General features: G+C 47.0%; 1 protein-coding gene across 1 annotated transcript; it reads right to left on the bottom strand.

Moving 5' to 3' along the window:
* Positions 1–3057: 3057 nt before the first annotated feature.
* Positions 3058–8864, bottom strand: LOC123406394 (probable beta-1,4-xylosyltransferase GT43A). Its single transcript, XM_045099911.1, has 3 exons — positions 7759–8864; positions 4770–5055; positions 3058–3631 (listed from the first exon to the last, which is right to left on the bottom strand). Exons 1-3 carry the CDS (start codon positions 8445–8447, stop codon positions 3458–3460), a joined length of 1149 nt encoding a protein of 382 aa, XP_044955846.1. The 5' UTR covers positions 8448–8864; the 3' UTR covers positions 3058–3457.
* Between the last annotated feature and the right edge of the window lie 7523 nt (positions 8865–16387).

The raw sequence follows: 16387 nt of genomic DNA, 5'->3' as shown, positions 1-16387 counted from the left end.
GGTATCAATGAAGCACAAGCACAATCAGCACGTCAGTGTCAGTTAGGGATCGACTGTGCTACTCATATTGTTTTCTCTTCTTCTTTTTTGAGTTGTGTCATCTCTTCTCTTTTTTGTTTCCGTTTTTGTTATTTTCCTTTTTTTTCTCCTTTTTCTTTTCAGTTTACCATTTCATTATTATTTTCAACTTTCTTTACTTTTTTGTTTATTCTACTATTTAGGAGACACATGGACACTTTTTAAAAGACATGCGAACATTTGAGAAATGAATATCTATTGAGATCTTTTTTTTTGAAAAGGGGTATTTTATTACTTACAAGTTTTAACCATTGCACCTAGCCTCTCCATGACTAAGATGCACACAATCAACAAAGTCCTCTCATCAAGTCAAAAAGAAAAAAGAAGGCGGAATACAAAAAAAACATGAATTATATGTATAACGCCTAAACTCTAGGTGGCTCAGTCCTAAGATCATGATGTCATTCATGTTGGATAAAAACATTCCTCGTCGAAGCCTTCAATTATGTACACACCTTCGTAAATACTTCTTCCTCCTGAATACTTCTTTTACAAGTAGAATTTCCTTAATGTACATGAATTGTTTTACATGTTCATGTGAACTTTTTAAAATATATACATAAAAAAATCCAAGATAACATGAACATTGTTTTCCATGTGTGTGGCCATTTCTGTCTTCCAATGCATGGGCATTATTTTTCACATGCGTGCACTTTTCCCCCATAGGAGGACACTTTTTTCACACGCAAAACATTTTGTTGAAAGCACACGGGCATTCTAAAAACACTACTCATATCAAGCGGAATTTTCTCAGAGGAAACTACATTAGACATGTTGTACATAAGTATGGGCATTTTTATTTGTGCAATACACATAGAAAATATTTGCATTTTTTTAGAACTAGCTACATAAAAACATTTTCCAAATTTATAAAGAAAGAAAAAAGATGCGCCACGTGTGTTTGTTCTGCCAAATATATAAGAGTGTTTAGATCACTAAAGTTGTGATCTAAGAGCATCTACAGTCGGACTGAACAAATTCTCCCCTCTATACGTTTGGGGACGTGTTCGGGCACGCCCGCGGACGAATCCAGACAACCCCTCATATTTCGCTTCACACATCCACATATCTCATATTCGGATACTCAAATCCATGCAAAGTCATGCACGTCGATCATACAAATCAATATCACATGTAAATGATAAATGTTGGTACCGTACATAAATAGTGTTTACATAAAATTTATTTGAAATGCACAATCAATCATCTATTTTTTATTTTCATTATGGGTCCACAAATGCTCCACCAGATCATTGAGTAGTCATGCGTGCACCTAATGATCTTGAAGATTCCGATGCATCTGCAGAATGTTCATAAGTTGAACTGCATCTTGATTTTTCGGGATTTAATCTTGTTCTCCGGGTGGTTCAAAATCATTGATTTGAGCTACACCATCACCCTCATCCTTGACGGTCATATTGTGTAAAATAACATAACATGTCATTACTACCACAAAGTTTTGGATTTCCACATCATTGTAGCCTCACGAACAATTCCCCAACGAACTTGCAGCACTCTGAATGCCCCATCCACATCCTTCCTAGTTGTTTCCTGCATTGTTTCGAAGTGCTTTTGTTTGTTGTCACGTGGTTCGAATATGGTCTTCACAAATAGAACCCACTAAGGATATATGCCATCCGTAAGATAGTATCCCATGTTGTAGTCTTGATCGTGGACAGTGTAGTTGCAAGGAGGTGATTCCTCATTGCAAAGCCTGTTGAACACCGGATATCACTGAAGCACTTTGATGTCGTTTTGAGAACCCGGCATTCTAAAGAAAGCATGTCAAATCCATAAGTCATGTGATACCACCGCTTCTCATAAAGATGACGGCCTCTCTGGTGTGACCTTGATACATTCTTCGCAAACCTTTGGGATAGTTCTTTCACTGTTGATGCATGCAATCAATTGATCCGAGCATTCTTGGAACCCTCTAGACTCTTCAATAGCCAACAACTTCTTCGTGTCATGCGCATTTGGTTCTTTCAGATACTCTGCTTCAAACACCTTGACCACAGCACGGACAGACTCGATAGTAGTCTTCAGGCATGTGCTCGTCTCCATCCTGACCATATCAGCAATGACATATGTCGCAGTACCAAGTGCAAGCATTCTTACAATAACCGTGCACTTTGATTGGAGGAGAAAGGGAGTTAACCACAACAATATGAAGGATCGTCCAGATGCATCCATGAGCGTGCCTGGGCACGTCCGCGTACATATATAGCGTCGTCCGGATGCGTCCACATACGTATAGGGACCGGATTTGCCCAGTCCGACTACAGATGCTCTAACATACAAGAATTGCCTTTTCTGTAAAAAAAAACATCTTTGGTACAAAATTCAACAGGCTAGAGGGTTGCGAAAACGCAGAAATCGGGGAAACATTATCCATGATAATCAAACGGCCAACGCAGGGAAATTCCCCGAGGATTTTGGTCCTCCATGATTCCTAGTACCAGGAAAAACCATCTGAACCAAAGAGGGTTTTGGGAACTCGTGCGTGCGAGCGTGGGCTATGAGCGGCATCATTTCATTCCACACTCCACACCCCACAGGTGTGGATGGCTTCTTCCGTTCCGTGATCATCAGAAAAAGCCATCCCACGTCGACGCACCAGCACCAGCACGGCCAGCGTCAGTCAGGAATCGGGCTTTGCCGTGCTGGCTGCCGACACTTGAAAGGTTGTCGGTCGGCTGCACACGCGCCGTGGCCAGTACGGCGTGCGCGTTATACTTGCACTACCAGCTGGATCTCCAATAATGGAGGAGTACTATACTACTGCTCCAGCAGTAGATCTGGGCGCATTCACTTCAGTTCATCGCCGCAGATCTCGCTGCCGCTGCCGCTGCCGCGTGGTACGACAGAAACACAGCTGTGTTTCACCCTTAAAAAAAACTAGAATCGTTTCGATGCTGAAACACGCGAAACACGGCTGAATTTGGAACCACAGCAAAAAAAATGCGAAACAGTTCATTCTGATGCTGAAACTTGCTGTGAATTCATCATCGTTTCATCTGCAGATTTCCCACACTTTGTACACAGCGTTTTATTGCGCTCCACAGATGAGCGATCCGCAAGAAGATCACAAGGACCCGGAGGAGGAGCGGTCGGGTTAAAGAATCACAGGGTAAAATAATCTGAATAAATAATACTATTGCCCCGGGGGTCGATTTCCATTTCCAGAGGACCATTCACGACCCCCACAAGGGGAAAAAAGGGACAAAATTGAGAGAAAGAAAGAAAAAAAGAAAGAGAAATAGAAACTCAGTGTAAGCAGCAACCTTCTTCCCTTTTTCCTTTTCGCCACATTTACTTACATCAACTCCACTTCCAACACTGTTCTTCTCCGCCCAAGATTTTTCGTCCTGTTCAATCCCTACCTTCTTCTATGGTGGGTTTTCGGGGTGGCGGTTTTGCTTTTAGTTTTGGGGGCGCTGGCGCTGCCGGGCACGTCATACTGCCACACCATGATCTGGGAGCAGTCGGACGGGATCCCCTTCAGCTTCGTCCTGTCCTCCAGCACCACCTCCTGCACAAACTTGATTGAATCCTGCAATCACATATCAAGGAAGAAGAGCGTCGATTATTAGCTGGGAGAAGTAGTTCTGGTGGGCACTCGACCATTTGGTACCATTTCGGTGCTAAAGAAATTATCAGGTTCTTGCATATGGCCCAATGCACTGTGGTGGTTGGAAATCTGGGTCTTTCTGGTGCAACTACCTAGCTCGGTTATCTTGGTTCAATCAGTGATCGGCGTTTCTATCTTGTTTCAGTCAGCAATCAGTGTTTCGGTTGTAGTGGAGCATGTACCTATCAGTGCCACTAGTGGGATGCAGCTCTAGGATGATGACGCGCTAAGTAGGTGAGTCGGTGGGACGAATGGAACTAAGATCACAAGAAAGGAGTGCATGAAAGTGATGGTGGGACAAATAATTGCCACCTGTTCCCCTCGATGTTCCGTCGAAGGAAAGTTGATAATTGTGTAACGCCAGGTCAGTCAACTTCGAAAGGGAAGTTGATAATTGTGTAAGTCGGGCAGTGAGTTCAGATGGGATAATATCTCAGGGGCGAGGAGATCAGGGGCAGGAACCGTAGCCCACAGCATTACTTAACCACTCAGCTAAAGATATTTATTACTCCTTGAATAATACCATAGTACTACAAGGATGTCATTTTTAACTTCATAGTGGACAGCATACTTTCTGGATCTGCAAGTGGCCTTCCATCAATTGACAGGATAAGACTATTTTATCAGACTGACTTGTGAAATTTCGAATTTTAAAAAGTATAATACAATTCAATTCAAGCTGAAATTATTTGGGTCTGCTTTAAGCTGGACATGCAACCCACAGTTCTGAGGATCCTTCAGTGGGTTCGCTAGTTTCTGAGGTTTGTTATTTGGCTATAATGAGATCAGGAAATGGACAAACTAAAGTATTTTGGAAACTTGTCACAGTTACTTTTTCGATAATGTCATGGTCTAGATAAGTAGTTGCAAAATGTGTGGTCCTATTACTTAAATGTTCTATGTGGCCTGATCAACAACTGTGATGTGCCAATCAGAGATCAATACTTGACTTAATATTTCATTACGATAAAAGAAAATTAATTTATGAAAATGGCTTGTTTTGTACATTTGCAAAGCGTAACAAGCATTAGGTCAACAGCGTTACTGGGAGTGAACTAACCTGGGAAGTGTCCGGTAATGACGTCGGTCGTCCCCACCGCTCAGGGTCCCACAAAATAGAACTGTTGAAAGCAAACCCCGATACATCGATCGTGTGGGCTCGCGTGCCAGCAGCACCGGCAGGATTCAAGTCAACCTCAGTGTTATATGTCACTGAACGAGTGGTACCATCATTGAAGTTCCTCGAGAACCAGCCGACTACCTTCGAGGCGCTGCACAGTGGGCCCTCAACCACAACCTTCTTCTCTCCAGCGGACATCGTTGCCACCGGCCATGTCCCAAACGCCCTGTCCATTTCACGCATTATAAGGAAAATCAGAAACATGCATCAAGTAAATATCATCCACTAGTCATTTGCAAAAACGTAATTCAAGAGTTAGCTGTGATTACATAGACCTCAACTTGATTGGTCAGTGATTAAGACTAGAGACCCAAGGAAAATAATACACTAAACCTTGCCCAGAATTAGGCTCCACCGACATCAAACGTGCAAGGGCCAGTTGGGTTTAAAAAATTAGAGGACCTCCCAATCTAAGAAATCTGAACGAGAAAAGATATGTGGCCATAAATCCATGAGCACATCTTCCACATGCTACATCATGACTACAGCTAGTATTCTAAAACTTCTTCTCATTCATCTCCACACTACTAGACAGTAGGCATGGAACACAATACAAGGAGAGTGAGTTATTGCCTGCAACTGTCTCACAATACGTGGGAATAGACTAAATCATCCACTTGCCTACACATGCCGACGAGTGACGAATAGCGAAATAAATGTATATATTACCAACTTCGAAGTTCGAAATGCCTCGAACAAACTAGGGGATGAGACAATCGTTGACAACGAACGCAAGACTTTACTTACTCTGCACGCATTTTCAAAATGCAATGTATGGTCAAACAGTACTGCAAACAATGTACTCAATTCAGGTTAAGTACACTTGTACGGGCAATTAGGCAAACAGTACACAAGTTTTACTATTTTAGTCACCCAGGATTAGAAGTACTCTCAACTCTAATCCCAAGTTAAGCACGGTGGAGACTTTTAACCCTGGTCAAAACCCATGCCAAGCTACTATACTTCATTTGTGGTGACTGAACAGGTAAATTCTGGGACACGCACACCCGGTCATATTGGGGCTGATGCTAAAAACAGCTAGGTCTGTTGTGTTGTGAGCTGGTGCGCCCAGAAAAGCACCAGGGGCCACATGTGCACGCATCACGAGGAACTCTACACGAATAGTAAAAACAATGTGGGCTGGCGAGATGCAGCAAAAGCTTGCTTGGGAAAGAGAGGAGTGCTTTGGTCTCATCATGTTCCCCTCAACCAAAAGGATTGTTCTTCATCCTCATGGGAATATGAATATTTACACCTTTTAAAAAGGAAAAACACCATGCTCCCACATGACATGAGTACTAGTGCCATAGTACTAACAAGGATTTATTTCTTCTTATTATGGAAGTAAGTACTCATGCAAGTCAGAATGATACTGTTCAAAAGGTAAAAGCGAAAGGCCCGTCAAATGTTGTGGACTTAAAATTTTCTTGTTGAGATTTAATTTGCATCCAATGGCATCATACAGTCTCTCTCCACAAACATCGTTCGGCGATAGAAGCAAAAGCTAAATTTGAGGTCAAAATGTTAGGCCTTTTTGATAGAACAAAGACGGTATGTTTGACCTGGAATTTAACAGGATCGGAGCAAGCAAACGTTGACACACCAGTCACATTCCGTGGCTGCTGATAGATGCCAGAACCACAATATTGGAGTACAGCTACGATGGACATGCATGGTCATGTTAGGCACCAATCATCGGCATCTAGTGTCGGTTAAAAGAAAATTCCCCTTGCTTATTTGCAAGAATTCAGGCGCTAATTCCTCATGTGCAGTCTCCGCGAACAGCTGGCGGTCACACCGTTGTGGAAAATTTGCTCCAAAACGGTAGGCAAATTTGGTTGTGCATTTCAAATGGCCACACATGGGGGGTCAGAGAAAGCAACGGGTGTGGGCATTTCTTTTAATGGAGTTCAATGGCCATGGCCTAACGGTTACTACTATCCTCTACCACATCTCATCATTTCTAGCAAATTCCTTCCTGCAAATGTTAGGAGCATCGACATCGCAACATTCAATGCATGCTTTAGGCCCATTCAATGTGTGTCTTGTTAGATTAGCGCCGGGTCGGCCCCGTGTGTCAGCGAGCCAACAGCTAGTAGTTAGCCCTACTGTTAAAGTACTAATCGGTGGTACTGCTGTATTTTTTATATAGTACAGCTTTGCTTTGCCCATGACTCACGGGTCACGTTTAAAAGTCTTAATTAAACTATACTAATTGGAGTGGTTGCAGGTTTGCAACACAATTTGGTCATTGTGGGTAACAAGATCAAAATCAAAAGATTGTTAGTAAATTTTAAAATTTGCTATACAGCAGAAGCATAATTTACTGGAGGAATGGGAATAAAGAAGAGGTAAAGCCAGATCCAATAATTGAGTCATTTGCATCAGGGCATGGCCTCTCAGCTGCATTTGCAGTCTTCATGGTGCTGATGTGAGGAGTCAATCATCTTATTCTAAACCCTTATTCCTCCCCCACTAATGACAGCTTGTGCTGCCTTCAATTATACTCTGCACAAGACTACAAGGCTGCCAAAACCTTTTCTTATATAGCTAGAAAATTAGGAGTACTGCTGTACTAAATTGAGAAGTGGAGGTTAGGGATGAGGAACCCTAGTCGGTGCCCACCTAAAACAATCTGAAATTAATTAACGAGTAGTACTACTGTTGGAAACTGAAGAAAAAGTGAAATTGTAGTGGATTCAGCACCTGAAAGAACGGGGAAAAGGAGGGAAGTTCCGGCATTTTTGCATCGAAATCGGCATTGTAATTTGCAATCTACTCGAATTTTGCATCGAAATCGGCATTGTAATTTGCTGAGAACGAAGGGAGAAGGGGGAATGGATGATGGGGTGGTGGCGGCGGTACTCACTCGATCTGGCGGATCTCATCGAAGAAGTGGGTGTCGTAGACGCCGGCGGCGTCGGCGAAGTGGACGACGCCGGAGAGGCGGTGCTTCTCGACGTGGGCGAGCGCGGCGTTGCGCTGCGCGTGGGCCTCGGCGGCGGCTGTGGTGAAGTTCTCCTCGGGGCGGAAGGCCAGGTGCCGGTACATGACCCCGGTGCCCCGCAGCACCTCGGCGGTGGCGGGCGCGTCGGCCGCCGGCTCCACCACCACCCAGACGACCGGCGGGCGGACCAGCCGCAGCGTGTGGGCGAGCCGCAGCAGCTCCGGCCGCCTGCGCCGCCGCTCCCCTGCCCCCGACCTGGTCGTGGTGACCACAATCAGCATCCTCCGCGGCCCGCTCTCCTCGTCGTCGTCCAGGTCGACCACCGCGCCGCCCCCGCCGGCCGCCGCCGCGCCCTCCGGCGAGGGCGGCGCCAGGCTGATGCGCTGGTCCCTGTTTCCCGCGACGCGGGACGCGGCGAGCTGCTCCGCCGCGAGGACCGGCGGCGGCGTGCCGCCCCCGCCGCCGGGCCTCCAGGACGAGGAGGAGGAGGGCGCGAAGCCGGTGAAGAAGCCCATGACGAAGCAGAGCGAGAAGTGGAGCACCGCGCGCTTCCACAGGTGGCCCCCCCGCCGCTGCTTCGGCCGCTCCGGCGCCACCGCCCCCGTCCCCATGACGCCCGACACAAATCCTCCGACCCCTCCCCCCGAAAAGCCACAGCCTTTCAGATCAAATCACGACCCGCCCCAGATCACCGAGCCTCCCCTCCCAGATCAAGAACCACCGAGGCCCAAAGACCAGAGGACTGGACTCTGCGGGGGCGACGAGAGAAGCCCTCTCCCCTGCCCTGGCCTTGAATCAATGCGGACGGAGCAACAGGGGGGGAATTAATGGGGGGCGGCAGGGTTGGATCAGCACCAAGATTTGGGGGTGGGGGAATGTGCCTGGGGAAGGGGGTGGGGAAGAAGAAGATCAGGGTGGAAGGTGGTAGGAGCAGGGGTAGGAGGTATGGGGGGATGGGAGGAAGAGGGAATGGTGAAACCTTGCTCGGTGGTGGGGGGTGAAAATGGCGATGGCGTGGGGGGTGGGTTGGTGAGGGTGGCGTTTAAAGAGGGCGGGAGGAGTGCGGTGACACTTGCCTGTCCCTCAACAGCTCCTATGGCTATGCCGCTGCTCCTGGGTTGGTTTTCACCTCGGTCGCCATTGATTCATCTCTTTCACTGTCGAGGTCGTGCTGTGCTGTGCTGTGCTGTGCTGTGCTGGTTCGGTTCAGACATGCTTGCCTCTGGGATCGGGGGGATCCAATCCGGCAACGACCGCCGGCGCGGAAGGCGAGGTGAAATTCGGGGGCACCTGGCGGCCGGTTTGGGCAGGAATTTTCACTTCCTCTGTTTGGAACACAGTAATTCTAAGGTCAATGTTGGTGACCGATTGATTTGCGTAAGTGAAGACATTTACTACTTTCTTTGTATCTAAATAATTTTAGTTGAAAGAAACTAAACTACTCTCTCCGTTTCTAAATATAAGTCTTTATAAAGATTTTATTAGTGGACTACTTCCACACATGGAGGGAGTATAATTATTTAGATACGAAAGAAATATCATTCAAAATTAAGCATTTCTTGAAACATTAATTGGTTATGCAAAATATAGACACTCCTACGCCTCTAGGCCTATATTAGGGTGGCGTTGATTTATTACTCCCTTCGATCCATTTACGTGTCGCATTATGTGTTAGATATCTCCGGTGGATCCGAGAGAGTAGTACTAAAATTGTACTTCCTTGGTTCTGTATTATTTATTTCAGATTTTGTCTATCGTAATACTATAAATCAACGACGTTCTGAATTGTTTATTTCAGATTTTTGTCTATTGTAATACTAAATCAACCATAATTAACATAAACATGGATACATATTTAATTTAATATTCAGTTCAATTATTCTGTTTCCCCAAAAATAAGTTTACTAGGTTGGGAGCATTTTCAACAGTGATTATAAAAAAAACGCACGGAGCGATTGCGCGTGCTCCAACGAACGTGAAAAATCCCGACACGCGAAAAAGGCGGCCCGGTGCGTGTTAATTTGACGCGCGGCGGTTGACGCACATTATAAATCTAGCGCCTCTTCCACCCGTCCTTTCACCGCTCTCACGTGCCCCTCACCTCGCCACGCGCCTTTCACCGCTCTCACGTGCCCCTCACCTCGCCACGCGCCTTTTACCGCTCTCACGTGCCCCTCACCTCGCCACGCGCCTTTTACCGCTCTCTTTCTTGCCTTGCCGCCGCCGCGCCGCCATTGCCGTCGCGGAACTTAGGGCTACCACGACATCTGCGCGTGCCCCTCCGGTACCTTCTACGTCGAGATCCACTCCGACGACATGCGCCTCGTCCTCGGCGCGTTCAACATCGCCGACCAGGCCGCCCGCGCGTACGACGCGGCGGTGTGGCGTCTCAACCGACCTCTTAGGGACATGATTTTTCTCGAGGTGACTACGCGGGAGTGGGCGCAGCGGCTCGCACCTCCTCCGCGGGTTGTCACCGAAGAGGACCATCGCCAGAACCGGAAGCGGAGCGCCGCTCGGCATCGCTGAGATGGACGAACATGCCATGAAGGAGTGGCGCCAACAATTTTCGCAGGACATCCTCGACGAGCGCGAATTCTTCATGCAAAGGAGGACGGAGCGAGCCGCCTATCGTGAGGACATGCATACGCGGAAGCAAACCGCACTCTTTAACATGAAGCTCAAGGGAGCGTCGACTTGGTCCTTCGATGATGAACGGTGGGCTGACGCCTTCATTACGACGGAGGAGTCGGACACCAGCGCGTCGAAGGAAGACGACGAGGAGTAGTTTAGCATTTTTTATCATTTTTATTTTATGCACTATGATGAACTATCGACGAGGAGTAGTTTCTATCTATGAATTATCTATATTATCCATGTCCATCATCTCGTTTTTTCGTAAAATATGCATAGCCCTTTAAATGTTAACATTTCTGCTAGAGCGGCGCGTGCGTGATTTTTTTCCCAGCAATTGCTGGAACCAGCGCTCTCTGACACGCAAAAAGATATTATTCTCACATTGTAAAGTGTTTTTCTTGCGCGAGATGCTTCCTTCGATCCATTTACGTGTCACATTACTTGTTAGATATCTTCGTTGGATCATAGAGAGTACTAAAGTTGTACTCTCTCCGTTTCAAATTATTTATCTTTGATTTTATCTAGATACGGTTGTAATACTAAATCAATGATAATTAATATAAACATCAATACATATTTAATTCAATATTCAGCTCAATTATTTTGTTTCCGCCGCAATAAGTTTACTATGTTGAGAAAAGTAGTATCTTGCTGGATTGGGCTAGGGTGTCCTTTTCTTTGCGGTGAGGGCTAGGGTGCCTTTACCTAGCAGTTTCCAATTGCTGGATTTCACAAGCAAACACCCGAAAAAACAGAGCAAGCAACCGAAGTACAGTACTAGTAGTACTACCTCTGAGACACCTCACATTAACTACACAAGCTCCAAATAGTTAACAGCAACCTATGAGGATATCCAAATCAATTCTAGCAGCACTGCTGCTACCTCAATTTTTTTTACGGAAAATACTGCTGCTGCTTCCCCTGCCAATACTAGAGTATATAGTGGTATAAATATTCTTGCAGCAGGTGAATTTGCAAAGCTTATTGGCCAGTAATTTGGACTGGCATTGGGGATGTGGCAGGCAGTGGGCACCCAATCAATATACTAGTAGTAGCCCAGAAGAATATTAGGTGGCCTGCAGCTTTTGCTTTGCCCCTCCTCCTCCTCCTTCCTTCCTTCCTTTTAGTTAATATACACTCTCTAGACCTAATCTTCTGCTAATCCGGCTCCTGCCTTAACTTTAAGCCAAAGCAAGACATTTTTTGAGCTGTAGAGGGGAGGAGGAGAGGGAGGGGACACCACTTTGTTGGTAGGGGATTGGAACATGGAACCTAACCGGGAAAATAAAAGCAGCATTGGAGGTGACACCAAATCTACAGTTTCCTCTCATTTTTGGATGAACAGTGCTAATTTCTTTGGAGGATTTCAGTTGCTAATATTTTTTTGGAGGGATGTATGTGCACTGTAGAGGCCGTCTAGATTTCTTGCCTGATCCTCCCTCCGTAAAGAAATACAAAAATGTTTAGATCACGTATTTCCTCCGTTTCTAGATATAATTATTTTTAATTTTTTTACCATAATCTACATGCTATGAATGTATATAAACATATTCTAAAATATAGATTCACTGATTTTGTTGTATATACAGTTTGTAATGTTTTTTTTAATATTTGTATTTAAAAATCAGGGAGTACTAGACTGCTGCTGGTACTGTGACGGTGTTTGGTGTGTTGTTGTGTGTGAGGTGTGCTGCAGGTGCGCGATAAAGCGATTAAAGAAACTGCCGGAAAGTTTGGTGCGAAAAGTGGAGTATGTAACAAAACAGAGACCGGTCCGGAGGGTCCAGACGTCCAGGCATCTGAAAAGGAAAACCGGTGGGGCATCCGGAGGACTGGTTGTACTGTCCGGTCCTGGTGGCAGCCTTGGCGTTTCCTTTAGCGTGACCGAGCTAGTGGATCAAGAGTTTTTACATGGTTTGTGTTGCTCACAAGAAGAACTTGCATGGTTTCGGGGGAATCCAATCCATGGCGACGGAGGGAGGGGACGCGTCACTTGGTGATGGAAAAACTGCGTGTCATCCGGGCTAGTAGGCGGATGAAAACCGGGCTCCTCAGATTGAGAGCAAAGACTCCTCAAATCCTCCTCAAAATCCAAACATGTCATCCGGTCACTGAACGATCACAAGAAAACAATTCAGACGGATTCCTCAAATAGGTCTGAAACATTCGGACTGACCGGCACCCCTCATATTGAGCCTAAATATATTGCGGACATGGGAAACCCGGACGCGCCCGCCTGGCCCGCAGTGCCCGCGCTAGTCCGCATCTATCCCATATATATTTGTCCTCATCCGTTCGTCGGACCAAACCCTAGTCACTTTACTCCACTTACATCCGCCACCCAGGCTCACCTTCGACATGACGAGCAGCGAATCTGAGCCCTTCACCTCCAAATCCATCGACCACGAGCTCATCTAACGCAGCCCCGAGGAGGAGATGGTCGTCCACCTTGCGCTCCCCCGCTCCCGGGAGGCCGCCGCACGACGGCAACGCTCGGACTCACTACGCCGAGAATCCATTGCGTCCGCACAACCGGTGCTTGGATACGGCGTCGCTGCCTCACCAGAGGCAATGCAGTCTGTGTGGCGTTCGAACATCGTGGCGGAAGCGCAACCCCTTCGTTGGCGAGTCGAGCACGAAGCATGGCCGTCCACGAAGGATGTCATGGCGCGGCCTGCCCGTCGGGCGAGGCAGCGGGCACAGGATGCGGCGGTGGATGTTCGAGAGACGGAGTCACACTCTCCGTCGCCCCATAGGGTGCACCAATGTGGGCGACGCAACCGCGTCATGGTGGACGTCGGCTCCTCCCAGGAAGGATCCGTCATCGACCTCATGTCGACTGGCACCGTCCAGGTTACCGGCTCCGTCGATGAAGAGTAGGGCATGGGAGACAGCGGGAGCTCGACTCTCATGAGCCGGCTAGTGTCAAATGTCTTACTCTAGCTCGCCGACGACCGGAGGACACTGTAAGAGATGCAGTCAACCGCCGGACATGGACACGGCAAAGCCGAACAAGCTCCGCTTAGTATTAGGTTCACGTTGCACGTAATAGTATGGATTTGAGGTTTCTAATTTGAGGTATCCGGATGTAGAATGCATTATTTAAGGCCTGATCGATCAGTGTCCCCGGATACGCTCGCTCGCGTCCGCGGGCGTTTGAGAGGCCGGATTTGTAAGGTACGGCTGTAGATGCCGTGATTGTTCCTTTGGTTGCGACCGTGGTTGGTTTTCCGCTGCGGCTGAGCGTGGCAACACCGACGACGTTTCCTTTTCTCTGTTCATTCACACTTGTTTTTATCCATAGCGTCCAGATGCGAGCCAAAGCTGACCCTACACCGCATCTGACGGGCACTGGTGCGGGAGCCGAACAATCAACCTTACATAGCCGTATGCATTTTAAACCAGATTTCAGTAAACCTAGTGAATTACACATGAATCATGCGATTTTCATCTAAACCAGGACACATACAATACATTTTTGACATTTTTCAGTTAAAAAATAGAACATAAACCTAGCCTATGAAGGCGGTCGCCCTCACATCCTTGTTGTTCCCTTCCGGCAATCACTGGGCTCATCTCACCATCTCCATGAACGACATCGATAAGACCCGTGAAATAAAGATGCTATCCTTGATAACTAAGAATAGAACATGGGAGACAAAACATCCCACTTGGGACTCGAGGCCCCGCCGCATCAAATGTCCTACTCATCCTCGTTGGAGCTCACGACCTGTCCGTTGATGACCCAGAAGTATAGGAGATCTATCGTAGTCCTTTCGATAAGTAAGAGTGTCGAACCCAACGAGGAGCAGAAGAAAATGACAAGTGGTTTTCAGCAAGGTATTCTCTGCAAGCACTGAAATTATCGGTAACAGATAGTTGCGGGATAAGATAATTCGTAACGGGTAACAATAGTAACAAAGGTGCAGCAAGATGGCCCAATCCCTTTTGTAGCAAGGGACAAGCCTGGACGAATTCTTATATAAGGTAAAGCGCTTCCGAAGACACATCGGAATTTCTGTCAAGCTAGTTTTCATCATGTTCATATGATTCGCGTTCGCTACTTTGATAGTTTGATATGTGGGTGGACCGGTGCTTGGGTGCTGTCCTTACTTGGACAAACATCCCACTTATGATTAACCCCTCTAGCAAGCATCCGCAACTACGAAAGAAGAATTAAGAAAAAGTCTAACCATAGCATTAAACCGGTGGATCCAAATCAGCCCCTTGCAAAGCAACGCATAAACTAGGGTTTAAGCTTCTGTCACTCTAGCAACCCATCATCTACTTATTACTTCCCAATGCCTTTCTCTAGGCTCAAATAATGGTGAAGTGTCATGTAGTCGACATTCACATAACACCACTAGAGGAAAGACAACATACAACGCATCAAAAATATTGAACGAATACCAAATTCACATGACTACTTATAGCAAGACTTATCCCATGTCCTCGGGAACAAACGTAACTACTCACAAAGCATAATTATGTTCATGATCAGAGAGGTATTGAATAGCATTAAGGATCTGAACATATGATCTTCCACCAAGTAATCCAACTAGCATCAACTACAAGGAGTAATTAACACTACTGGCAACCTTACAAGTACCAATCAGAGTCGCGAGACGGAGATTGGGTACAAGAGATGAACTAGGGTTTGGAGATGAGATGGTGCTGATGGAGATGTTGATGGAGATAAGTCCCCTCCGATGAGAGGAGTGTTGGTGATGACGATGGCGACGATTTCCCCCTCCGAGAGGGAAGTTTCCCCGGCAGGACGGCCCTGCTGGAGCTCTAGATTGGTTCTGCTCAAGTTCCGCCTCGTGGCGGCGGCGTTTCTTCCCGAAAGCTCTCCCTTGATTTTTTTTCTGGGACGAAACCCTCTATATAGCAGAAGATGGGAGCCGGAGGGGTAACAGGGGGCACATGAGCCCCGCAGGCGCGCCCAGGGGGGTGGGGCACGCCTGGCAGGCTCGTGACCTCCTGGTGGCTCGCCTCTAGTATTTCTTCTGCCCGGTATTTTTTATATATTCCAAAATAATTGCTCGCTGATTTTCACGACTTTTGGAGTTGTGCGGAATAGGTATCTCAAACTTTCTCTTTTTCCAGCTGCCGGCATTCTCCCTCTTCATGTAAACCTTATAAAATAAGAGAGAAAAGACATAAGTATTGTACCATAATGTGTAATAACAGCCATAATACGATAAATATCAATATAAAAGCATGATGCAAAATGGACGTATCATCCGTCGTCGATGGATATGAGGTCCACGATGGACATGGAGGGGCCTACACGCTTGGCCTCCCACCGTGGCGGTTCATGGGCGGCATGGCGTACTTGCTCACCTCACCCTAGATTTGGCCCTCTGCCATCAAGTGTTGTTCGACGAGGAACATATTATGCCACTGCTCCTACTATTCCCGCCGGAACGCCAACATAGGCGTCGGCTCCTCCTCCACCATGGTGGTGTTGAAGTGCGACAGCTGCTCCTTTGTCATGACAGTGTTGGAATGTGCCTCCGCCAGCTCCATCGCCAACCGACATGGGTTGTGACGCAGAGTCGTCATCGGAGCTAGTCTCCATCGTAGGATCGTCGTCAAATACTTTTGGAGAGTTGGTCGGCATGCTGACCTTTATCCACCTGGCCCGACGTCTCTGCCATGAGGCCCGAGGGCGGTCACCTTGTGCTTCTGCTACGTCGAGAGACTCACACACAACATGTTCCCGCTCACGTTCATGGCACATGTGGTGCATGCAAGGACGATGCGGAGCAGATGGGTCGTGGTGTGGTGTGAGCCGGGTGTGGCCACCTTTAAATAGTGGATGTCGGTGAGGTCAAGCGTCCGAGTGCGTCAATGAGCGGGCGCTGGAGTTGGTTTCTCGGTTGACGATCTTGTTTAATGGTGATAGATG

Source organism: Hordeum vulgare, chromosome 1H (genome assembly GCF_904849725.1).
Source record: "Hordeum vulgare subsp. vulgare chromosome 1H, MorexV3_pseudomolecules_assembly, whole genome shotgun sequence".
In the NCBI taxonomy this organism is placed as follows: Eukaryota; Viridiplantae; Streptophyta; class Magnoliopsida; order Poales; family Poaceae; genus Hordeum; species Hordeum vulgare.
Note: the sequence above shows the minus strand (reverse complement) of the source record. Positions and strands in the feature narration are given on the sequence as shown.